Here is a 24,401-nt window from a genome sequence, read left to right as displayed (position 1 = left end):
TATGAGAGACAAAAAGACAGCTATGTAAGTTTTATAATAATATATTGTTATATTGCCATATTCATATGGTTAGATTTCCCACATGCATATCTATTTGTAATTTATTACTTATTTATACCAAGCATAATAAAGTGTTACCGAAATGTTCTGCAATCGCATTTTAATTTAATTTACTTTGTATTTACTGTATGTGCAGTTGCTAAGGGAAGTTGTTAAACCATTAAAACATATACAATTCAAATGTTAAGTACATGTAATAAACCCTAAGACTCCTATAAACTAAAATAATAAATGTTTAAAATGACATGCATCCAATGTGTGAACAAGAAGCCTTGAGATGGTATCAGTGGTTACTGTGCACGGTTTCAATTATCCAGAGCTTGGGAAATAATTATATATATATATATATATATTTTAGCTCAAAGAGCCAGCTGCCCTATATATATATATATATATATATATACACACACTGATGAGAGCAACAGGATTTTTGTAACTTTTGGCAATTCATTAGACAAAAGATTGTATTGTAAACATTTTTTCTCACGATAAGGGGGATGTTTCCTGTGCCAAACTTCTTCAAATTCTACTAACATGACTGAGGTCAAGATGCTTCATTTTATTCATTTCTTAAGCACAGAGTATGCTGTGAATGACGGACACCTAACCTGCCTAGCCTTTCTCCTGTGCCTATCCCACATACAAACAATAGATTTATTGAGTGCCATACACTCTGCACTCATGCAAAAGGTCATTTCATTTCATCGACTTATTTTTGAGGTATCACAGAAATAAAATAAACACAGAAGAGCTGTCTTAAATATCTGTCTATCAATATACAGGTAGAGAGATAGATAGATGTCCACATTAAGAGTAATGCGAATTAAAATATAGAAAAACAATGGCACTATTTTTAAATTTCCCACATAGATTATTATTTTTTTTTATCTATGAATACAGCTTTTAAACCCTGATTTAGAAATGTATGACTCATTTCTCTGTAGTTCACATTTGAAAGCGCCAAAGCCTAAGCTTACACCAGCAAATAAAACACACTATTTAGTGTTCTTATGTTTCGCAGACAAAGAATTCAAATGTTCAGTGATATTTGGGAACATTGTTTCCTGGCATTAGAAAGGAAATCCTACAGCTTTAATGGGGCTTTTAATGATTTTGTTTTTGTCGTATGAAACAAAAGATTGATCTATATTAAAAAGCATTGCTCAAGCTGTATGAAACAAAAGATTGATCTATATTAAAAATATTGCTCAATCCAGAGCAGCATATACAAAAGAAAAAAGAGAAATCTTGACAAAAGGAGTGTCGTTATGATAAGGATGTGAAGAAAGTCTGTCACTTCATTATGGTTTTCCCCTGTGGAAATTGAGGCATTTAGGAATGCACAGAACCTCATAAAGCATAAGCTAAGGGAGGGAAATGAAGCCATCACTAACTAGCACTCCCCCTTCTGATGTCACATGGGAGTCAGTTCAACTGTCTGACGTACTCTACCATACTTCGATCCTGCTAATCCAGAGCCACTGAGGACTTGATCTGTAAGACACTTTCAATGCTTTCCAACCAGGTTGCTCCACTTCTTTCAACACATAGGCCTCTGGGCAACAATAGGTCCTGATGATGAATACATGCATAATAAATAAATGAAAGAAAGGAAAAAGCTGTTCATCGAAGACAATATACCTGAATTGTATTACTGTATTATTATTTATTTTATATGTCAAAAAAGACAAAGCAGCCCCTATTTCTTACTATTCCTTGTTGTTGCTTTTAAGGATAGCTTACATTATGGTAATCATTGCAGCACACTGATTGAAATTATCTCTGTATAACAAACCAAGACAGCATTATGAATCTTAATTCACGCCACAGTGAAAATCATGGTCTTCCTAATCAGTGGGATTAGAGAGACTGTTTGTTGCCCCCAGCCTGTAACTTGGAACATGTTTCTGATATAAAGCCACAGGGGAAATAGTGGCAGACAAAGATGAAATACATACAGTGTCACATCATAAGAAGGTGCTGTGGAGTGTGGTGTAATGGTCTCACACTAGAATTAAGCAACTATTGATTTAGCAACTATCTTAGAGGTCTATATAATGGTGATTTTGAGGAGAGTCACTTTACTTCATTACAGTAACAACTGGTAGGAACACAACCAGGTAGTGTTTTGTGTAACAATGCAAAAATCAGTAGTAGGAGATAAAGACATATTACAAGCAGAACATTAACCTCTGTCAAAACTGCAAAATAGGCAGACTGTGTTACTCTAAAATGTGTCTAAATATTACACTAATCACACAAACATATATTATCTAAGCGTGCTTTTTTCTGCATAACAAAAAATCTGTTTCATGTATCATAAAGATGGAAATTATTATTTTGAACCACGTTTAAGGGATCTGCCTGAAGCATCTGTGAGGTCTAATTTAATCCTACCCTATGCTGTAATTGGAGGTGATGTGAAGTTTAAATTTAATGAGGACCAATTAGTACTAAAGCTTTCGGGCATGGTATGCTCATAGTTGATATGACGCAAAAGCTTTTTTGACTTAATTTCACTTTTTTAAATGACTCAATGCGTGAAGAATGCATATAAGTTTGGGATTAGCACATATAAAGCATTGTCTATTAAAACAAGCTCATACTGCTTCATATCACAGATAATGTTAGTGTTCACTGCTCAGTATCGATAACTTACAATCTGTGTTGTTAATATTTATGAAAACCCAGTTTCATGAAATTCGGTTAAATTGATCAGCCAATCTGTATAGCCCCATGGCTAAGATTCTAATAGAGAAGAGTGTGTAATAAGGGATACCCCAGACTGGTATGGTATTGAATGGCACCATTGCAGAAACCTACTGATGGATGTATTAAAAAAAAAACAAAAAAAAACGAACAAACATTGCAATTATTCTGCATTGATACGGTTATGTGTACCACAGAACTTGCGAGTCAGATTGCTCATTAATATTAATTACAATTTTTTGAACATGAATATGAATTAAACAATAAATACATAATATGCATGAAAGCTACAGGATTTTTTTTTACCCCCTGATCTAAAAGTAAAGACAAACAAGATGCAGCAATATTAATTTATTGATGTGTAACTGTATCAGAAAGACACATACAGAACAGCAGTAATCTGTTAAGGTTAATGCTTCAAATGTGTGCATTTCAGTTCTGGTTATTCTCAGCTGCACAGCTGGATATCTGGAGTTATGTCAAAGTAAGGGAATAATCACATTGACTGAGGTGCACCTTGTTTTGCTGACTACAGGGATGAACTGACATTCATGTTCAAGGAGAGCCTGTGGCTTTCCTGCTGACAAATCTCTATGAGGCACAGTCAGGAGCTATTTAAAGTCACATTTAAAACAATTTATGTATTAAAAGAATTCAGGCAGACTCAGTTTACAATACATGAAGTTATGAGCAAGCATTACTGTATTCCTGTCAGGTGTTCTTTAACCACTGTGACAATAGAGTCATGCCTGACGGGTTACATGTAGAAAATACCAAGCGTCTTATATTTAGATTATCTCATGAAACAGGTCCAGCAGCAGAATCACAGTACAATGATGTAATGCATATATATATATGGTAATACCACACATTCATCAGTAAAGAAAGCTCCATTATGTAGTGTCTAAAATACACAATAATAAACTTAATTGTGTGAAAGCTGACACTTAAAAAGCAATCCCTTTTTACTGTTTACCTGGTCACGATATATTTGTTGCAGTAAAATTAAATGACAAATATAAGTAAAACACTGCCAATTTAACATCCTGCCAGGAGGCATTCCCTTTCCTATTTAAATACATCTTGTTCTAATAAATGAGATTAGGGCAGATCCATCACCAAGGCACAGGGTTAAAGCCCCCCAACCAGGAGCCACCACAGATTAAAAGGCTACACTAGAGCTTCAAATTAAACCAATTAATTAAAAATGCTCAATCACCAGAAAACAGCTAGATCTCTATAGGGCAACAACATTGAAGGACTTCATCTTAAAAAACACAAAATTGAAAAATTCTTTAAAATTATGTTTTGCCGGATTTTGCAACCTGGATATCCTCCCAATAAATATCAGATCACAAAAGACATCATAAGTGTCTTTCTAACCACATCTGTAGTCCATTTCAAGTCCTCTGTTTCGCACCACTAGAACATTTAAATATAAACGTAGTGTCCACAAACCAAATACATTATACAACAGTTGCCATCTTGTTTCTACAGGGTCCTGAAGGGATTAAGAATGATAAGACATTTACAGAAATTTATTTTTTAATCCAAGGCAATGGAAGAGATTTATGGTGAATAGTGAATTAAACTATTTAACACTGTTCAACAAAGGTATCAAAGTTAAAGTCAACTTGATTAACAACTGAAAAAAAAACTGTGACTTCAGTATGATTATGGCTTTTAAAAACAATGAGCTTGTAACCTTGCCTTCTAAATGTTAATGGGTGTGAGAGACTCACCTCTGGGCGGGTAGATAACATTTTCAAATCTAAATGAAACCTGAGCTTTATCCATCACTTTCCACAGAGACAGAATGTGAGGTCAATGTCATTTTAGAGGCAGCATTTTGGCTAGCATATAAAACCATGATTTAACTCGGTGTAATTATCAGAATAGTGTTCCTTAATTGCACAAGCACATACATAAATCAGTATACTGTACTCATTTGGTATACGCTGAAACCTCTTTATTAAACTTTTTTTGTTTCCCCTGTTGGCAAGGAGAGAAGGAAAGAATTTTCTCCGAACAGCCAGTCATTATAACACATAGACAGGTACTGTAGGGAAGCATGACGACATAGGTATCAGATGACAAGATGACGTTTGCCAGATTGGGATACAAAGAATCCTTAAAAGGCATTGGAAAGTGACACCAAATACACACTGAGGACAATTAATCATGCTACGCTATCAGTGCAATCTTACAGGTGGTGAAACAGCAGATCAGCATTATCAATGCAATAGGGCTCCTGACTAGTAACACTACCTCAGAGACACGGTACAGTAACCATCAATACAAATAGAGTCAAACAGTTGATATTATGTAATGCAGTGTGTTACAACAATATCCATGTGAGATGTGAGCGCACAATCAATTCAGACTCAGGAAATTGAATATCCCAGTATCTTGTTACATAATGACCATCGCCATTTCACTAACAGGCACCAGCAAATTGCAAGCCCCTTTAAGCTGCTTTCAGAAAAAAATTCATTGCACATCAAATTACAAGCATCACTGAGAAAAATATTTTGAGGTAATGTATAGTGCTGTATGTATTATTTCAGGCTATTTCAGCTTTTTACCTTATAAGGTTATGCTATGACTTTATACTTTTGTGAAAAGGTATTTCACCTCAGTGAGAGAATTTTCAAACATCATACAATAAATTGTGTATCTGTAATTGTCATATGAAGAGAAGCCCACCTCAAACATTCTTGGTGTAAAATCAGTGATAGATATTCACAGTGTGATATTATCTTCCCTAACAGGCCAGACACAAGTCTAACGTATTAGTACATCATCCTTTTAAACAGAGCCAGGTGCACATTTAATTTCTCCAGCAATGGCATCAAGATGTTCTCAATTTAAGACAATCATTAAACCCTTACTGGGCAGATCACTGACTCATTCATGACGTAAAATGACCACCATATATCATATTACAATGTTCAAAAGTCTCTCTCTCCCCTCAATTAATAAGGTAAAATGAACCATATATTGCAGTGTATTGCATTATATTGAAAGTATTGGTTGTCATTATTATCCGCAGGATAGGTACCATGCAGATAGAGATTACGAGCAGACCCCTAATGCTTCATTTGGCAATCTAATACTGTCCAACGTATTAAAAAAAAGACAACCATTTAATCTATGCTTCCACAAAGACAGAGTAGCAGAGAGAGAGAGAGAGAGAGAGAGAGAGAGAGAGAGAATAAATCTCTTACCCTTTCTCCACTGCTTCGTCTGAGAGACCCATACGGCAATTTAAGCAAAAGTCTCCGGGTTCTACCCGGAGTGACAGCCGCCTGCACCACCATGATCCACAACTGGAAGAAGAGTGTGAGTGAGCGTGTGTGTGCTGCCTATGTTAAGGAGCTACTGTACAACTAGGGATTCTGCTGTTGCCAAACAGCAGGACTTTCCAGTCAGACCATGTGAATCACAATGTGGTCTGCTTAAAAAAAATTCCACAATTTAAGAAACTCATTCTGAGCTGTATGTTTTTTTTTTTTGTTTGTTGTTGTTGTATCTTTTCCCTCAACTCCAGCCTGCACAGCAGGGCTTCTGCTGATGCAGCCGCAGTGAAAGAAAACTCTGCTTCTGGGGAGCGTGTTCCAAAAATGTCACCCTCGGTTCTCGTAGCTGTGGGTTTTAACCAGGTCAGTGGTCTAATCTGGCTGTATAAGAGTGATTATACATCAAGTCACATGACCGGGGGGGGGGGGGGGGGTCCATTTCTCCTGGTTCGCTGTACAGTAGGCCACGTGGTGCACCTCAAAAAAATATCTGATGTCTTGCCATCTGGTGCGGAGATTAACTTTAAATCCTGCATCCAGCTTTCACCAGGGTCTGTCCGGGGTACAAAGAGAAAATTCCCCTTAAGTAGCACACAGGACTACTTCTGGAATGTGAAGGGCCTTTTCGTCAGGGGTGCTCTAACGCAATAATTGCCCAGCATGTTTCAGTTAATGAGGGACAATTAACTATTTTATGGAACAGGAATAAAAAGCATCCCAATCCTGATATTTAATTATCTTTTGGCCTTCACCAGAGCCTTGATACTTAAAATCTGCCAACATTTTCTAACCACCAACTCATCACTGAATGCAGTTAAGACACTGGGCAGAATGACAAAACTCAGATATATATATCATCGAAGTGAACTATTTTGGGTACAAGCGTAACTTGTACCCAGTATTGTATATAACTCCACATATATATTGTATATAACTCCACAAAGGTTACTACTAATGTTGATACATATTTACAATGCAATTAATGCAGTATATATTACTGTTCATTTCAGTAACTGTCAATTAAAATCTTCCTCTCATATGTTATACAGAGCCATCCATTCTAACCACTAGAGAGTGATTACTGAAAGTGATTAAGATTCTCACAATGAAAAGGATGCTGTTGTCCCAAAGGGCAACTGACTGACTTTTAACGCAGAATGTTCCCTGTTTAAATATTCTTTCCACTCGATTGATTCTTTGTAAACTTCATTATATGAATATAGAGTCTTGAAGAATGAAGAATCTTCCTGTGTTTTTAATTAGATGCATATAAGTACATTAAATTAAGAAGGTTTATTCAAATATTTAATGGTTCAGATTACTATTAAATATTTTTTGTTTTACGTCAGAACAGACATAGATTACTCCACTCCAGATGAATCTTCGTGATTTTGAAAAAGTTGGTATGGCAGTGTGACAGGGAGAGAAGGAATCTGAGCTGCCTGAAGTCTACCTCCTGACCAGAAAGGGTGCTATGTAAGGTGCACGTTCCCAGAGTCGATGGTAGGTCAGAACCGGAAGTTGACCATTTTGGAGAAAGCACATTGTTGCGAGACTGCTAAACAAATCCATTGAGATAAGCTGTGGGACACGCAACGACTGAATAGAGCGTAGCACCAGGTTGATCACAGGGAGGAGTTTGGCAGTAAAAAGGGGATGCAGCTACGTGATACAGCCCCTTACATTGATGGTACTAACGTGCTGGAATCCTGTATTTGTTTTTGTTTTGCTTGTGTTGCAGAGGTCTAGAGCAGTGGTTCCCAACCCTGGTCTTGGGGACCCCCTGCGTCTGCTGGTTTTCATTCTGACTGAGCTCTCAATTACTTAACTAGACCCTTAATTGAACTGATCATTTGCTTAATTAGACCTTTCTAATTGTTTCAGCTCTGAAACAGTTTAAAGGCTATACAAATTGGTATGGAATTGAAATATGCAATAATAAAAGGTTAAAAATAAAATATAATCTAAATATCACAGCCTTTTCTTACCGGTTCCTATTAAGTTCACTACAGGGATCCTTTTCTGACCTTTATTATTGTCCTCTGTAGACTGAGAAGATATATCACAGTTTATTGCTCAGTCTCTCCTTTTTATGTTGTCTCTGTCATGCCGTTAAACACAGAGGCAAAGACATCCGGTCTGAACCTATTGCATAGTGAAAGGAAGAGCTGGCATGATGTGGGGGATTTTAAATAAAACAAATGACCTTGCCTTGTAAAGAATATTACAATGTGTTTCTTGGCAAACAGGACCATGGAAAAATAAAAATGTGTTAATATAAGGTTACTTGTTGGGGATGGTGTTTAGATTTAAAACAGTGAGCTTTTTTAAGCAGTAATAAAGTAATCAGAATTAAACATGAAAGGGTTCACACTCTGTTGATGCCTGTGTATAAAAATGAGACTTAGGTTCTTGAAATCTGCAGGAATAGAAAACATACTTTCCTTTAGTTCTATACTGCCCAATGGAATCACAAACAAAAGCCATGCTCAGATGGGTGGGTTTAATTCTGCTGCATGTAAATAATGAAGCGTATTTGTCAAAACTCCCCATTTGTTGTGACATGGCATTTACTGTATTACCTGAATTAATACAAATGTATTTTACACACACAGTATAATCAGGATTAAAAATAATCTGAATATATTTGGTCCAGATTGAGATGTGGTCATGCTGATCTGTGCAGGTGTGATAGTCATTCACTGAGCTGTGGTTTCTAGGTGATCATGGAAAGTACTATTTATTATGGCATACATGTTTGGGAGCAGATTACAAATTTCCATTTCTGATAGAAATAATAATCAGAATAGATATGATTCAAATTATTAAAAAAATCTTGTACTGTGTCATGAAGATGAGGATTGTTAATTTTTTCAACAATTTGTGGTTCCACATTTGCGCTCACAGTTAAAGTTTGCATTTTTAAATTCTGGGCTGTATGCGGACCACTTATTTGAGTATTATACATTCACATATACTGACAGATACATAAATAAATGCCTATGCTTTCTGCCTTTCGATATTTACAGTATGTGTGTTGAATCTAGATTGACAGGGTGGAGGTTGTGCGTGAGTGAATCAGTGAATCTGTAACAACATTGAATCACACAACACTACCCATTACACCAAAATAAACAAATCTGGACAGCCTTCCAGAGAGGGAAGCACACTTATTCACAAAATAACCAGTCTGGATTGCTTCTGTGTCACTTCAAAATGTTTTGTAGAGATGGAGCAAAAAACAAGGACTGTTTAATTTGAAATGTGGCAATCCATTTCCCCTAAATTAGAGGAAGTTGTTAACCAAACAGATGTTGTTGAGTAATAACAGGAAACAATGGTTTTGTGGTCATTTTTTTCTGCAGTGGTCTATTAAAAGTGTTCCTTATTCAGTACAATTATCAGCAGCTTCCATACTAGCCTTTGAATTATTTTCCTTTGAAAGCAAATGCAACTGAAATGGGCTTCCACAGATTTAACAGCTGATTGTAGCTACATTGAAGCTTTTTGTGGGATTCTTTAGAAACCCTTCAGAACTTGGAATTACTGTTTAAGAACTTGACTCATCTGGTCAAAAACTATAGGTTCTTTATAATACAGTACTTCTTATTTTCTCCCCAATTTGAAATGTCCAATTATTTTTATTTCAACCCGACTCACCGCTGCCACCCCCACGCTGACTCGGGAGAGATGAAGATGGACACACGCGTCCTCACTCTGCAGGCACGCCATGCAGCCACCCCAGAGCTACAGCGTCGGAGGACCATGCAGCTCTTGGTAGCTTACAGACAGGCCCGCAGGCGCCCGGCCAGTCTACAGGGGTCGCTGGTGCGCGGTGAGCCGAGGACACCCTGGCCGACCTAGGCCCTTTTTTTATTAGAATATACTTTCATCAGCAAACAGCCAGGCCACCGAAATGCCTTCAGGCCTCATTAAAAATGCAGAATTAGGTCAACAGAGGAGATTTCAGCAGTGCTTTAACCCCAGCCAATGTCAAAGCCACATTCGGCAGCTTTTCCAATACGATGTGTAAGTGATTTCCATTTAAAATGTAAACTGAAACAGCAGGAGAATAATTAATACAGCACAGTCCTCAACTGGAGATGCTCCAGACAATTTACCAAAGCCAGACAGAAAATCACTACAGGCCTCAATACCTGTTAATGTGAGAACAGTCTTTTTTGAAATGCATTATGAATTGTGAAGTTGCAACCTGTAATATTAACATAACTTTCTTGCACGTCAGCATGTATCTGCTGACTGTTACAGATTCTGACCCTGCAAGCCAGATGAAGTTAAAAGCTCTAACACTGTTCTTGCAAACAATCCTGGATATTTTATACAGTGGTAAAGAGGTTTCCTTGGTAAGTGTGGTTTCTGGATTGCACCCAGCCTCTCCCTCTAACATACATTTATTAAAGCATTATAAACTTCAGTTACATGAATGTTTCCGAACTGAGGTTTGACAAATTAGCACTAGGCTTATTGTCTAACAAACACGTTTCTGAACTGAGGTAGTTTAAGAAATGACCACAAAGGGCAGTCAGCTGTACTCTACCCCTTTGCAACTGTGGTAACTGTGATTTTGTAAATTTAAAATCTCTATACAAAATCAGATTTCAGGTTTCAGAGGGGGCAGAAATTACAACTGAAAATACAGTACAGTTCACAATGTGGTCTATTTGAATAATAAATACAAGAGCACATCTAAATATGGTCAACCTATAGGTTGACATTAATCCTTCTCGTGCTTTATTGACCCTTTACTAAATTCACTAACGGTAATGATTATGCTGGGAAGAGATCAAAAAGACTGCAACGTGTTTATTGGTAGACCGCGGTCAGAAAGACATGAGTTATTCATCAGGGAATTAGGAAAGGCTGTTTACCTAGTTGCTGGACTGGCAAAGCACCCACAATGTAATCATAGTTCTTTAGTTGTCTCCCAGCTAAATAATATATTAGCTTTTCATAGAAATGAAATGTGAATTCAAAGTATTTAAAGTATTTAACTATCGGTGATAATGTACTATTCAGCAGCAATTTAGTCAGAATTAATTGAATTCAATAAAAAAAAAAAATATATATATATATATATATATATATATATATATATATATATATACACAGTATATATACAGTATATATAGTATATATATATATATATATATATATATATATATATATATATATATATATATATATATATTGTGGCAGAGCTCTGCATGTAAGAATGTGAGAATGTGGCTGTTCCCAAACGAGATAATTGGTGTCAATTGGGAACAGCCACATACTATAAAAGAGAGCTTCCAGCTCCATTAGAAGATAGATCACCAGGGAGCTGGTTTAAGAAGAGACTTGCTATTTAAAAATAAAGAAAAGTATTGTGTAAAGTGCTTGTTGACAGGTAAACGGCTTAGCTGTCCTGCATTTTTGTCAGGGACCTGTTTAAAGTGAAGTTAGGCTCTAACTTGAGCTAGGCTTTTGTTTTGTTTATTTTGTTTTGTAATAAAAGTGCACTAAAGTGCTTCCTTGTGCAATTTTTGTGTCTGGGTCTATGTTTTAAAGGGCAAATGAGCCAACGACGGAGAGGCTACATTACAATATATATATATATATATATATATATATATATATATATATATATATATATATATATATATATCCTTGCTTAGGAAATCACTCAGAGATGGGTCAAATATATCCAGCAGGGAAAGTAAAATCTCCCTGTTGGGAGTGAAAGGCTGCTGCAAGACATTGACCAAACCAGGGCATAGAACTCCTTAAACTGGGAGGAATCCAAGGACAAATGCTCCCATTGGTTTGAATATACAAGAGTAAACCTTTCCCAGGCATACATGTCATATGAAAAACAAAGCTCCCTTCTCAATTTCCCACTTCCAGCACACATAACATGACATTTTATTTTGATTTATATTAATTATATTACATATTCTTCACATTAAATATGCTGCATTAATTGACTTTGCAATGCCCTACAATTTTTTATGTGTCAGATTCTGTGAAGCACTTACCAATTTAATTGTCTATTACTTTTTACTGGCTGTGGGATGAAGCAAATAGGTATTCTATAACTATGATTGTGGGTGACATTCTGGACTAACCTTAGCCGTAACACATGAAGTACTGTTTAGGGGTCTGATAGGGTGGAACAAGACTGACAAATACAATTCTACAAGGAACAACTAAATAAGTCTAAGAAGGAATTAGGTTCCATATGGCTGTCATGCTCTTCAATAAATTACCTTACCCAGGCAATCAGAAATCCCAGGCTATTATCACCTACAAGTATATAATGAGTAACAGTGCAAACAGTGCTTACAAGGTTGTAAGTAATCGTTGTGTCACAAGCAGTTCAAATGGACTATCACCAGCGATGACAACAAATTATGAAGTGCCTGATGTGTCTCTTTTGCCTCCGGGATCCCATGGAATTTAACACAGCTTTTCCGTGCCCTTTGCAATAAGGGAGTGTGAATCGATATTGCAGCAGCTGGTTGGAAGATAGGGTGTGACAACACAAATAAGGAAATTATGTGTGAGTGTGTGTGTGTTTGGTGGGGGCTTGGGGGGGGGGGGTTATTGTATGAGATGCCATCTTGTGCATTTTGGGTGGAGGACTGTGAAGCAAAGCTGTCATTTTAAAGTTTGACAAAGCTTGCTGCAATGAGGCTAAATGTTTTTTGTACTGTACAACTATGGCTAAAAGTTTGGCATCACCTACAATTTTAGGACATGAACATAATTTAGATATTTTATTGATTGCCTGATGTTTTATTAACATCAGGCAATCAAAGTAACTACAAAATGATATTGCAAAAGTCTACCGGAAACCATAATAGTAGTACAGTATTTCATGTTAGATTTCGAAATGTCACATTTTTCCATTTTTATCAGTTTTTCATTAAGTATATGGAAAACTACAAAACAGTATGTAATTCAATATGTTAACGTAAAATTATTCAGCAGGTTTCATTCGACTTTATGAAGCAACATTAGTTAATTCTATAGGGAGATGCAAAACTTTAGGTCATTGCAGTACATTTGTTACTTCTGAAAGTATAAACCTGGTTTCTGGTCTCCTTTTAGCCCTATAACATGGGGTTTCCTGCTGCAGTTTCCAAGGGGTGGAAAGATCTGAAACATGGATGAAATCCTGTTGCTAAGATAATTGCATAGGAGTATCAAACTGTTTTGAAAGTTGGACTCTGGGTTGAAATAATCAGGGTTTAATAGCGATTGGCATGATGCTGTTTTGTGCACTAAATAGTTCATTGTTTTTTTCTCTGTACTCTGAGCTGTGAGGCATCCAGGATATGGGATTGCTGTGGTTGTGTTGAAGTCAATGAGGCTGTTTGGAGGGTGTCTAAACTCACACGGGAACCAAGAGTGGGATTGTATTAAGGGAATGATTCATAAATATTTGTGGGCACATAAAACATGAAGTTCCCAGATTTAACTGGAAATCGCAAGGGCTAAAAGACTTGACCAACAACAGGCTCTAAGATCTCTTTAAAAATGTTTTTTGCAAAAGCCATGTAAGTTTTTTTTTTGTGGCAACTAACTTTAGGTCATTTTTGCTAAATTGATGAAATCATCAATAGATTTTGAACTTTGCATATTGCTTGAAAAGGTCAGAAAGTAGATTGGTGTGCCATGGCCTTAAGACAATTCCATATTTTTGCAATACTGTTGTAACTGCCTAAATTAACTGCTAAATTCCAATCGAATATAGTAAAAATATTATAGATACCAGTTTGTGCACTTCATGTTTAGTTGATGGGCAAACAGCATACAAATAAAAAAAAAAAAAAAACAGGAATCATAAGTTGTTTAAACAAGCTAATGCATTTTAGGCAACAGTAGTAACATATCTCACTTACCAACAACACAATAATGCCCTCCCAAAACACATACCAGAAAAACATATAATTAAGTCTAAACTGCAAACACTTACAATCCAAATGATAAATAATAATAAATTGCCACAGTATATCCCACTCATAAAACTGTATAGAGAAGAAAAAGACGTGACTATTTGTTTGTAGCCTTATTCCCGCAGAGCTTTTCAGATTCTAAAGACCTACTGCTGTAATAATTACCAGTCTCAAAATGAAAAACAGATTAAAAAAATGTTTCTCTCCACTCCTAAAAGAAAAAAAAAACCAAAAAAAACATCTTGTTTAATTAATTCTAAAATATGCTTTCATTCAGCAGTTCAGAGACCAAATGCATCATAAAGTACACCTCTTACCAGGAGAAAAGCAGAAACACACTTACCATGGCGTGTCTATAAAGTTTATCATGGTGTTTGTATTTAAGGTTCCCAGAGTAAAATGATTGTAAAACATTTAACTTGAACCACCTTATCGATATTATTTTAGAAGATAGCAAAAATAAATAAATAAATAAATAGCAATGGTCTTTGATAAACTATGACTTAACCCATTAAGTACAAAATATTTTTTTCTAAACATAAGCTGTATTTATGTAATTTGATACATTACATTTAACATTTGCGGTTAACAAAATTAGAATAAGCTATCATAACCATATAGTTAAAGAGAAAATTTAAATAACAAGGCTAAAAAAAATGACAAAGTAGCCTGTCCTCAAATGAGGATAATGGCACTTAATGACTAAGGTATCTTTTACTGCGGATCAGCTTTTAGAATAACTGGTTTACTGAAGACACACTTGCCTGAAACTATCATTATGCACATAATGTCTATACAATGAATTGAAAATGACCTGAGAGGCTGTAACTTACAAACACATCCATGAGCAGGTGCTCCAGGGTCACTTCAATACCCTCCAGTTTAGCTGCAAGGGTCATTGTGCTGCCAGATCTGAATCGATAATCCAAGCCCAGTAAATATCTATATATTTCTATGTACCCGTCATCTAAAAGACTGTATCTAGTAGAAAACTGTCAGAAATGTGCCAGCAAGTAAGGGTTCAGCAAACAGACAAAAAACAGCTCTTATCGTTTTCTCTCCTCTCGCTCACGGTTAGCCATCACAGACACTAATAATTAATGCTGAGCTACAATATTGCAATCAAACACGCTTCTTCCCTGTGACATGAATTTCAAATGGCAGAAATACCAAGAGGTTGGTTGCCTCGGATAAGCGCACGGCACTGTAACTAGGAGACCACATCAGAGGAGCAGAGCTGGGCGAGAAGATACTGCAAGCTGCCTCTTATTTACATTGATATTTATAGGACTAGTTCATTACTGATTATGAACCCTTCTCTGTTCAGTTCTGACCTTTTGTAAAGGGCTATCCACAGTGAAGTGCATTGTGCACAGGGGCAACAGGGCCTGCAGAAGCTGGCTGTGACCAATGCTGGGATGATTCACACGAGTTTGCAATCAATGGTTCTTTGTAACAGCCATTAAGCTCTTTACTGGAATTTCAGTCCAAAATAAAGATCCTGTGGTAAACAAGGAAATACCCCAGTTTTCCATAGGAAACCTTACATAAGACAGAGAAAAATAGAAACTATCAATTAATTAAGTATTCTGTCTAATTCTGTTATGGACACCCTAAAGGACTTGTTTGAAGGTTATTTTCTATTAAATACAGTATAAGACACTGAGCACGTTAGGGGCTGCTTGATGTATTATTCACAATCATAAGGCAGTTTTTAGATTGATTTGCATGATCATACCCTTGTGAAACAATCACAAGATAATTTCTTTAAATTGGTTGCTTTAAAAAAGATAATAATAGTTCATTCTCTGAACTAACGTTTGTTTAGCTTTATTAAAAAATGTTTTGAATGCTTCTAGATTGTTGTTATAGAACACTTTCAGGAACATTATGCTTTATTAAGTCAATTTAATAAGATAATCATACAAACCAGCACGGTACAAAACTGCAACATAAATTTGTAAAAGAATCAGGCACGAGACCACACCATATCTATTTGTAAAACCATGTATGGGTTAAAAATTGTCCATCCTTATTACTTATTTGTACGGAAACAGCAATTGACAATGCACTTCATTTCACTGCAGGCATGGAATCATAGACTTATTTATCTCTGCCATATCACCATCCATCCAACAAAATAGAATTGTATTACAGACAATAGGTTGTTGCAAATTGTTTTCAGAGTAAAATGGGCCAACAACATTTCTCACCTTTCTATGGCAATTTGAGGATTCCCTATTTGTTAAACATAGTACAACACCCACACTAAATAAATGCAGCCTTATTTCAGAATTCAGTAACAGATGCTTTGAGATTCAGTAATTAATCTGAAATTCTTATTGAATTCTATCAAGTGGTGTATTGCAGTAAGCCTTTCGATCTTCAACAATGCTGTGCACTGAGGCCCTGTGTTAATTCAGAGACCAGGTGCAGCAAGGTCAATGGTAGAACATACTTTCCCACAATGTCCCACTATATGCCTCAGCCCTGCCTAGAAGTGTCTGCCCTTTAAGGGTAAGAGGTCAGTTCAGTCTCCCCACATTACAAAATGTTATAAAACAATGGTACATCAAATTGCATGAGTAAAAACATGTTTTTAAGGTATTTCAAAAGCATTTTAAATATACGTTTTTGAATGTTGCTCAAAGCGTGCGTTCTAATGCTTTTTACACTGTCGATCTGCATCTATTGCTTTGGGTAATGGAAAGCTAGTTGCCTTTTGTGCCTTTAAAGGGTGACATTATTATTTTTTCTCTGAAGACAACTATGAAGCAGCCAGTAGAAACAGTGTCACTCTCTATTCTTTGCAGATTGATATCCACTGTCTGTATAGATAGTAGGACCAAGTGACTCTTTATTTTTATTCAGTTACTTTTCAAGGAAGACAGCATGCTTGAGACAAGCAGGGGCTGGTTCTTTTCACCCATACAAACTTCCAGACTAACAGGCAGTGAAAAATGTTGGCAGGCGTGAAGAAATTGATGTGCAGAATTTTGTTAATGATTCCCAGTTACTTTAGCCACCTGACACCTCTGCCTTAAGCAGCATCTGATTGAACTGATTTCAATACAATATCAGTCGAGTGAAATTTATTGAGCCACCTTTCAATCAGAGAATGGCTGCAACAGAGAGGATTGGTCTGTCACACTGTCAACTGCTAATAACTCTTAAAATGATAATGCACTCATTTGAGTAGCACTGTGGCACACAGTTGGGTTGGCTTGATAGGCTGTTATCAAATTCAATAAAAAAGCAGACATGGGCAAAATGTTGACACTGTGTGAGGGAAATATTAGCCTGTATAGAGTAACATTATTGATTTTTAAAGCAATTATTAATAAACAACTTCTAATATTGGTTCCAAGTATTGTTTTTTTTGATACTTCCTACTGAGATTTCAGAATCATTATACATAACAAGTGGTCTTTGCACGTATGAATAACATTGCTGGAATTAAGCACTTCCCATGTGTACTCAATGTAAAGGAAAGGCAAATTCATACTATACCAACGTGACATCATTGTCAAGTTAGAAGGGCTATTGACCGTAGCATTAAAGGTATGTTTGTAACATAGCTGTGCATATACTTGTAGCCAATATTTGATAACAAAATTGCATGGAAACGTTATGAAATAACAAATGCTATAAAATGTAGTTGCAGTTATAATGAAGAAAAACACCCTGCCAGTATTTTAATATAGTAGCACCTGTACTATCAAGAAGGTCTGAAACAAACCAAAATGTGTTCCATTTGAACATAGAATACACCTCCACAGCTCCACAGCACACTTTCAAGAATAGGCATACTGATTGTGTCAGTTTTGAAGATTAATATTAAGTGTTCAGCTTTCCATGGGGACCTGCTTTTTTGTTGAGAGGAAACAGTTCTGAAGGATCTGGCTTTCAGGCATGGATATTTGCCTTGCCCCTGATGACCTAACAATCAATGAATACTTCTTATGAGACTGAAGCAATCAGCTGTGACACTGGCCATGTCAGGCACTTCAGGGTTGAGGCCAATGAAACAAAGACCTCTAACATTGCTTCTCTATCAGCCTGCAGTGAGTTACAAAGTAATTGCACATTTGATTTTCACAGAAACCTCAGTGTCCGTCTATCCATTTCTAAAGATCCTACCACGCAGAGCTTAGGAGCCCTACTGTTTCCTGTTTTTCTTTAAAAAAAAGAAAGTGTAAAGAAAAATCGCCTAGATCCCCTAAAGATACCATTGTGTGCAGCTGTCTAGCAAACTATGAAAACTATGAAGTGTGAAGAGTGGGATAGTGTCAGTGAAATCTCTGGGTGGTTTTCTGATAAAAAAGGGTATCAGTTGCAAATTATCTTTAAGAACAAAGCTCTGTTCACAAATGCGACAGAATGGCATTCATGTCACATATGGCTTGTATTAATGGTTGATAAATTACAAATGACATTTATTTCACCAAATTGCTTTTTCTAAATGTTCTGTGTAACATACACTAAGATGGCTTCCATTAACAATTGTAAATGACTGGCATGTGCAGGTTTCATTTTCTTTTTTTTATTTGACTGTCATTTGCAGGGGGGTATGGTTATGCAGTACATGGTAATGCATAAATCAATTTGAATAGCTTTGAGTAGTTGGTTTTACAACTGAAAATGATATGCAGGAATACCAACATAGCTATTCAGTTACTCAGCTTCTTGTGGAATGGCATTCTATTCTCAACAGTGCATCTTAGACTTAGAAAGACTGCTATGGACCACCATGGACAGCCAGGATGGCACTGTTTAGACTTGTCTGGAAGGTGTTTAAATTGTTATTCAGAGGTATGTGACATGCTGTAAGCTGAAGCACTCACCTTGCAGATTGGAGTGACATTTGACACAGAAGGTTTCTGGAGTCAATTAAGGAGATATTTATGTCTTGGATGTCCCAAAGCTGTTTAAAGGACTTTCAAAAACAAACTAATAAATCAGCTTGTCCTTATCAGACTGTGAGACACTTTCCAGCACTCAGACGTAAAGCTCATGCAAGACCTGCAAAGGCTAATGTCTTAGCTGTGATCTATTTCAGTCATGTCATACTAGACTGTTATCTTCTTTAGTCTTCACTACTAAAGTTGTTACAGCGGTAACAACAGCACTCTCCACATAATTTCCTAGGAAACCTGTAAACTAGCACTATTGCTTGGGCACATTACTGTATATGACTTAGTTATAGGAATAGAAATAAGGAAAACACTATATGGGATGTCATGACACCTATCGAACTAACCACTAAGATAGACAAGGCTATTGGTGTTAGTTCAATACACACAATACAGTGGCCACAGTTTCTGCTAATTAGAATTGTGTTAGATATAGTAAAGAAACTAAGAAAAAAATGGAATTCAATAGCAACTCAAAATTAAAAAGTACATAAATCCCTAAGCCACTAACTTCAAATTGCCTTGCAGGTGAAGCAGTTGCAAATGAACACTTGCTGCAATCCAAGCGTGAAAAATGAAATCCAGATTGAAGAATCTTTCAATAGTAGCTTTCTCATCAGAGAGCCTAAGAGCATTAAGAAAAGCACATGCTTAAAATAGTAACTGCATGCTAGGAAGAAAAGTAGAGGAGCTTTTTTACAACAGGCTATGCACACTGAAAGCTTTTAATAACAAAAATGCTGCAGAGCAAGTGAATTCAAAAGAACCAGCAAATGAGGTTTCTGAATCTCCACAAAATAACCCAATTAGAAAGAGTAAGGCTTTATAATGACCTCCAAAAAGTCTTTGAAAGATGATTGTGTTCTGGTCCTCAATAACATGATTCCTCTCACATCTTATAGGTACTGTGGCAGGGCACACACCCTGCTGCTGTAGATAGTGTGTGTGAGAATGTAGGGTTGGCAGGGATGAGGTTAAATCTGCCCATGCCAGCAATCACAGGTGTGGCCATTCTCCAATTAGGTAACTGTATAATGTATAATGATTCTGATTCCCCAGAAAGAGGGAGTAGGTGGTGTTTAGGTGAGTGTATGAACTTTTTTTTATTAAGAGAACGTGGTCAGTGATGGCAGAATTGTTTCTTTTATTTTGGCCCTTGTGCCAGTTTGTTTTGTTGGTTAAAGTGCACAACAGTGCTTTAAAACTGCAGCTTTCTGTCTCTGGGTCTCTTTACTGCTGGTAACCAGCCTGGGTTGTGCTTTGATGGACCAAAAAGCATTTCCTCTGATCATGTGCTCTTATGTAGGTGTGGAATCCTTATTAGTAACTCTGTCCATGCCTATGGAGTATTCTGAAACTTTGGTTGGTATAACTGGCTAAGGAGGTCTTGTGTTTTGTTTTCCTGGGTATGGAGGAAGGTGACCTCTAAGTGCAAAGTGATAGCCAGAAAGTCACCTGATTCTCCTCACAGGTTTAGCTCCCTGCAGCACTGGAGTACAGTGTGACTGAACTTCAAGCAATAGCTTTTTTAGCAGTCAGCCAGTGCACCTGCTGAATTTAAAACCTTGCTGCTGGCATGCACTGTTTCCAGTTTGCAAGCAAATGTAATTGACCTCTTGTTTCATAAATTACTGGATACACCCGTCAAAGTGCTTGTTCTTTTTTTCATCCCAATTCAATATATTGTAGTGAATTCAGATTTTATATTAATATTTAAACTTATTCTTGACTCAATTTGTTATCAACAATCAGTATCTCTGTTGATCTGGTGTATGTCCCTGAAATTGTACTACATTTTTGGAAATCCAGTAGCTCTCAAGAATTATTTCTCTACAGAAAATGTTTCTGTGCTGTGTTGACATGACCCTTCCCCCCCTTTTTCACATACTTGCCTGACATGTCCCTGTAGTAATAGACATCTCGAATACAGTAGTTCTCACTTCATTAGTTTTCTTTTCTTTTATTTCAAAGTATTCCTTGTTCTCCCAAGGGCAGCAAAAGAGGATTTTTCTCAGTCTGGTTAGCACACATTTCCCCTTTGTGGACTTAATTGATAGTCCTGTTCTTACCATGGCAAAGGATGTGTGCACATTGAACTACAACAAATATGAATCCCTTATCCACTAAGAAAACACACCAATGTGAATGAGGTCTGTGTTTGTAGGGGAAGTGCAGGAAAAGGCCATGCCCCAAACGCTGCCAGGCCCTAAATGCTACCTGGCACTAAATTATTTTATTACCCGAAAATCACTGAAAATGAATGTGCAGTAAGTATTCCAGATTCATGGAATAATCAGTTTCTCTGTTTAAAATTACAGCATGCGGGGATACGGCATGACGCAGGGCAAACGCTCTTCAGTTTGCACTTTGCCTTACATTTATTTTGGCGTTCCTCAAAATTGGGCCCATAGTCTGCTAAAATGAAGAAGCCTCCATAATCAAAGTAGTTTAAAAAAAAAATAAAACAAATCTAGCAACACATGGACACAAATAACTTTTGTATCATTGTATATCATAACTTAAGAATGATCTGTGTTTTGTGTGTGGGACATCATTGTACGTAGAGTAGTACGTGTACAGGATCTGTAGCATCTCAATTTCCTGTGCCTATATATATATATATATATATATATATATATATATATATATATATATATATATACACACACACACACACATTTCCCTTGGTGTTAAATTGCTTTTTCAGTGGGTTAGCATATTCGCTGTGGTTCTCAATCTTTTAATTATAAGCAGTAGACGTTCATATTTTCTTTACCCATCCAGTGCCCTGGTTGAAATTATTCAGACCATTTCATGTTCGGGATGTGCCTGAGATTAATTTATGTTTATTGTCACTGTATAACAATCCAATATTTTTTCAATGGAGCTCAGTGATTGTTGGGTTAATAAACGTCATTGACCTGTTCACTGGAGTATGCACAGTCTAATCAATGCTGTACACAAGTAATTTCACACACTAAATATTCCTGGCACACACTTTTATGGTTGTATTACACAGTACATTGTTTGTCCTTGGAGGTGACGAGGTGGGCAATCCAATTCTCTGGGAATACAATTGAGCTTAGGGGAACAGAGGATTTGTTTCTCTTTGATTTTAATTAAAGTATAGCAAGAATAAGCCACTGGTTCCTTGATTTATTATTTATTTTTTTATATAAATGTGGGGTTTTAGATGAGATTCAGGAGAATTATGATTCAAGCATTCAAAATCCTAAAAGGTATAGACAATGTCGACCCAGGGGACTTTTTTGACCTGAAAAAAGAAACAAGGACCAGGGGTCACAAATGGAGATTAGATAAAGGGGCATTCAGAACAGAAAATAGGAGGCACTTTTTTACACAGAGAATTGTGAGGGTCTGGAACCAACTCCCCAGTAATGTTGTTGAAGCTGACACCCTGGGATCCTTTAAGAAGCAGCTTGATGAGATTCTGGGATCAATAAGCTACTAACAACCAAATGAGCAAGATGGGCTGAATGGCCTCCTCTCGTTTGTAAACTTTCTTATGTTCTTAATTACTTGTCTGAGACGACGACTCTATTATTCACAAATGTTTGGCAACCTTGAATGGTACAAAAGGGAACTACACTGGGATACATGCAAAATAAATGAAAATTAGCATCACATTGCAAATATGATAAAGCATGAATGCACTACTTTCCTGCCCACTAGGGATAACTGACAAATATTAAAATAACCAGTAATTATACTGTTCAAATACATTCATAATGTGTTCTCATCACACTTAAAGATCCCAAGGTTCCTTTTATTCCAAATGAGCGTCCGCAAGATTCCAATCCATTATTACCTCTGCCATCTTTGAGGTACTCTAAAAGGGGTATCTTGACAGAGATCCAAAGATTGCCTTATCTGCACTGTATCAAGGAGGAAGTGGATATCTCTTCTCTTGTGTATTAAAGAGGGAGGATGAAAAGATTTCAGCTCTAGGTCTAATTTTACCTGAGTCTCTTTCCCAAAAGTTTCAATGTTACATTTCCAACTTGTGACGGTGAAGAGGAGGGAGGGAGGGGGCATTGGTAATATTTCCTGACTAACAAACTAATTTATCTGTGTTCGTTCCCTGCTCTATCGCTAAATTCAAAATGAGTATTTTCAAAGAAGGGCTTATTAAATATTAAGATGCTGTTTTTTTTTCTTTCTCAAAATAATAGCATCATCCTGTCCTTGGGGAAATTTGATTGATTATTACTTCAGGACACAGAAATGACCAATGTCACAATACAGTACTGTATGCTTGAATTTAATTAACCCCCAAATTATCCTCTGTTGCCTGCCTATAGAAAAGTCAGTCACACCCTTAACTGGACACTGGAATATGAAGACAAGATATTGTATATCTGCAGCTTTTATTTAATGAGAGACACTACAATTGCTTCTCATGGTAGGCGTACCAAGATTGCACACTCTATAGACAATTACTGTACAGATGTTTATGGGAAGTTTAAACTCAGACAGAGAACACTATTTTATTTAGAAAACAAAATAACAGCATTAAATAAGTAATTCACACTTGAGCAACTCAGCAGTTTACAATTACATGATATTGCTTACAGGCACTGCAGTGGGTTAGTCTGTTATTGTATTTCACTGTGTTAGACATTGAAGTAGTGTGGGAATAATATATAATAGCTGCTTATTTCTCACAATGCAAAGTCATCTATCTGATTTAGTCATCTAAATGAATACCACTTTAATCCAAACAAATAAATGCTGTAAACAGACTGCTTCTCATTGACCCTGTAACTTCAGGTTGTTTACTGTGCACCAAAGGTATCCGCTTTATCACCAAATCTCAATCTCATTTTTTTTGTAAGATTACTTTCTCTAATTTCAAAATCCACAACAGAGTAGAAGCAGAAAACAGCCTGTAACCTTAAAAACACTGGAAAAGACTTGCATGATACTAATTCCCCGTTAAATTTACCCAACGCTATGCCCTACAGCTTTGGAAAGTTCATTAATATAAAACATTATGGATGCCATGGTTTGACTGACTGCCTATATAATCTCATTAACCAGGACTTTCTATCCCGAAAACTGCTGTATTACCCAGGGGGGAATGAAGCATGCCCCAACAGTCCTGACCAAGGATGGCAAGGAGAGCACTGAGACATTATAAAAGAATCCACAGGCGAGACAATGACGTTCAAGACAGATATTGAGGTGAAAATTCATGAATAGCATTGTACTTAGGAAGGTGCTGGAAGTCTGTTCTGAATAGCCTCAATGAGTTAAACCATGATACCTTTGGTGTATTCATCTGGCCTAATACAGTGGGCTTGTTTATCAGCAAGCAGATGAACGTTAAACAGATATTAAGACTCACCAGCTGGTTTTGTAATTGCTTATTTTAAATCATTCTTATCCATCTATTGTACTTGCTACGTGCTCTTAATGGACTTTACTCGTATAAGTACATA

At 36.6% G+C, this 24,401-nt stretch overlaps 1 protein-coding gene across 5 annotated transcripts in view; it reads right to left on the bottom strand.

Annotated features, from left to right (window-relative positions):
- The window catches only part of frmd4a (FERM domain containing 4A), a 171,515-nt gene that overhangs the window by 89,449 nt on the left and 57,665 nt on the right, over positions 1-24,401 (bottom strand). Inside the window, exon 1 of one of the 5 annotated variants that reach the window (XM_034025771.3) lies at positions 14,860-15,163. The exons of 3 other annotated variants lie outside the window; for them this stretch is intronic. In XM_034025771.3, coding sequence (XP_033881662.3) covers positions 14,860-14,925 — 66 coding nt within the window. In that variant the 5' untranslated portion in view covers positions 14,926-15,163. Of the gene's footprint in view, positions 1-5,996; positions 6,397-14,859; positions 15,164-24,401 lie in introns of those variants that run through there. One more of the 5 variants, XM_034025770.3, reaches the window with a different exon arrangement.

Source organism: Acipenser ruthenus, chromosome 7 (genome assembly GCF_902713425.1).
Source record: "Acipenser ruthenus chromosome 7, fAciRut3.2 maternal haplotype, whole genome shotgun sequence".
Classification (NCBI taxonomy): Eukaryota; Metazoa; Chordata; class Actinopteri; order Acipenseriformes; family Acipenseridae; genus Acipenser; species Acipenser ruthenus.
Note: the sequence above shows the minus strand (reverse complement) of the source record. Positions and strands in the feature narration are given on the sequence as shown.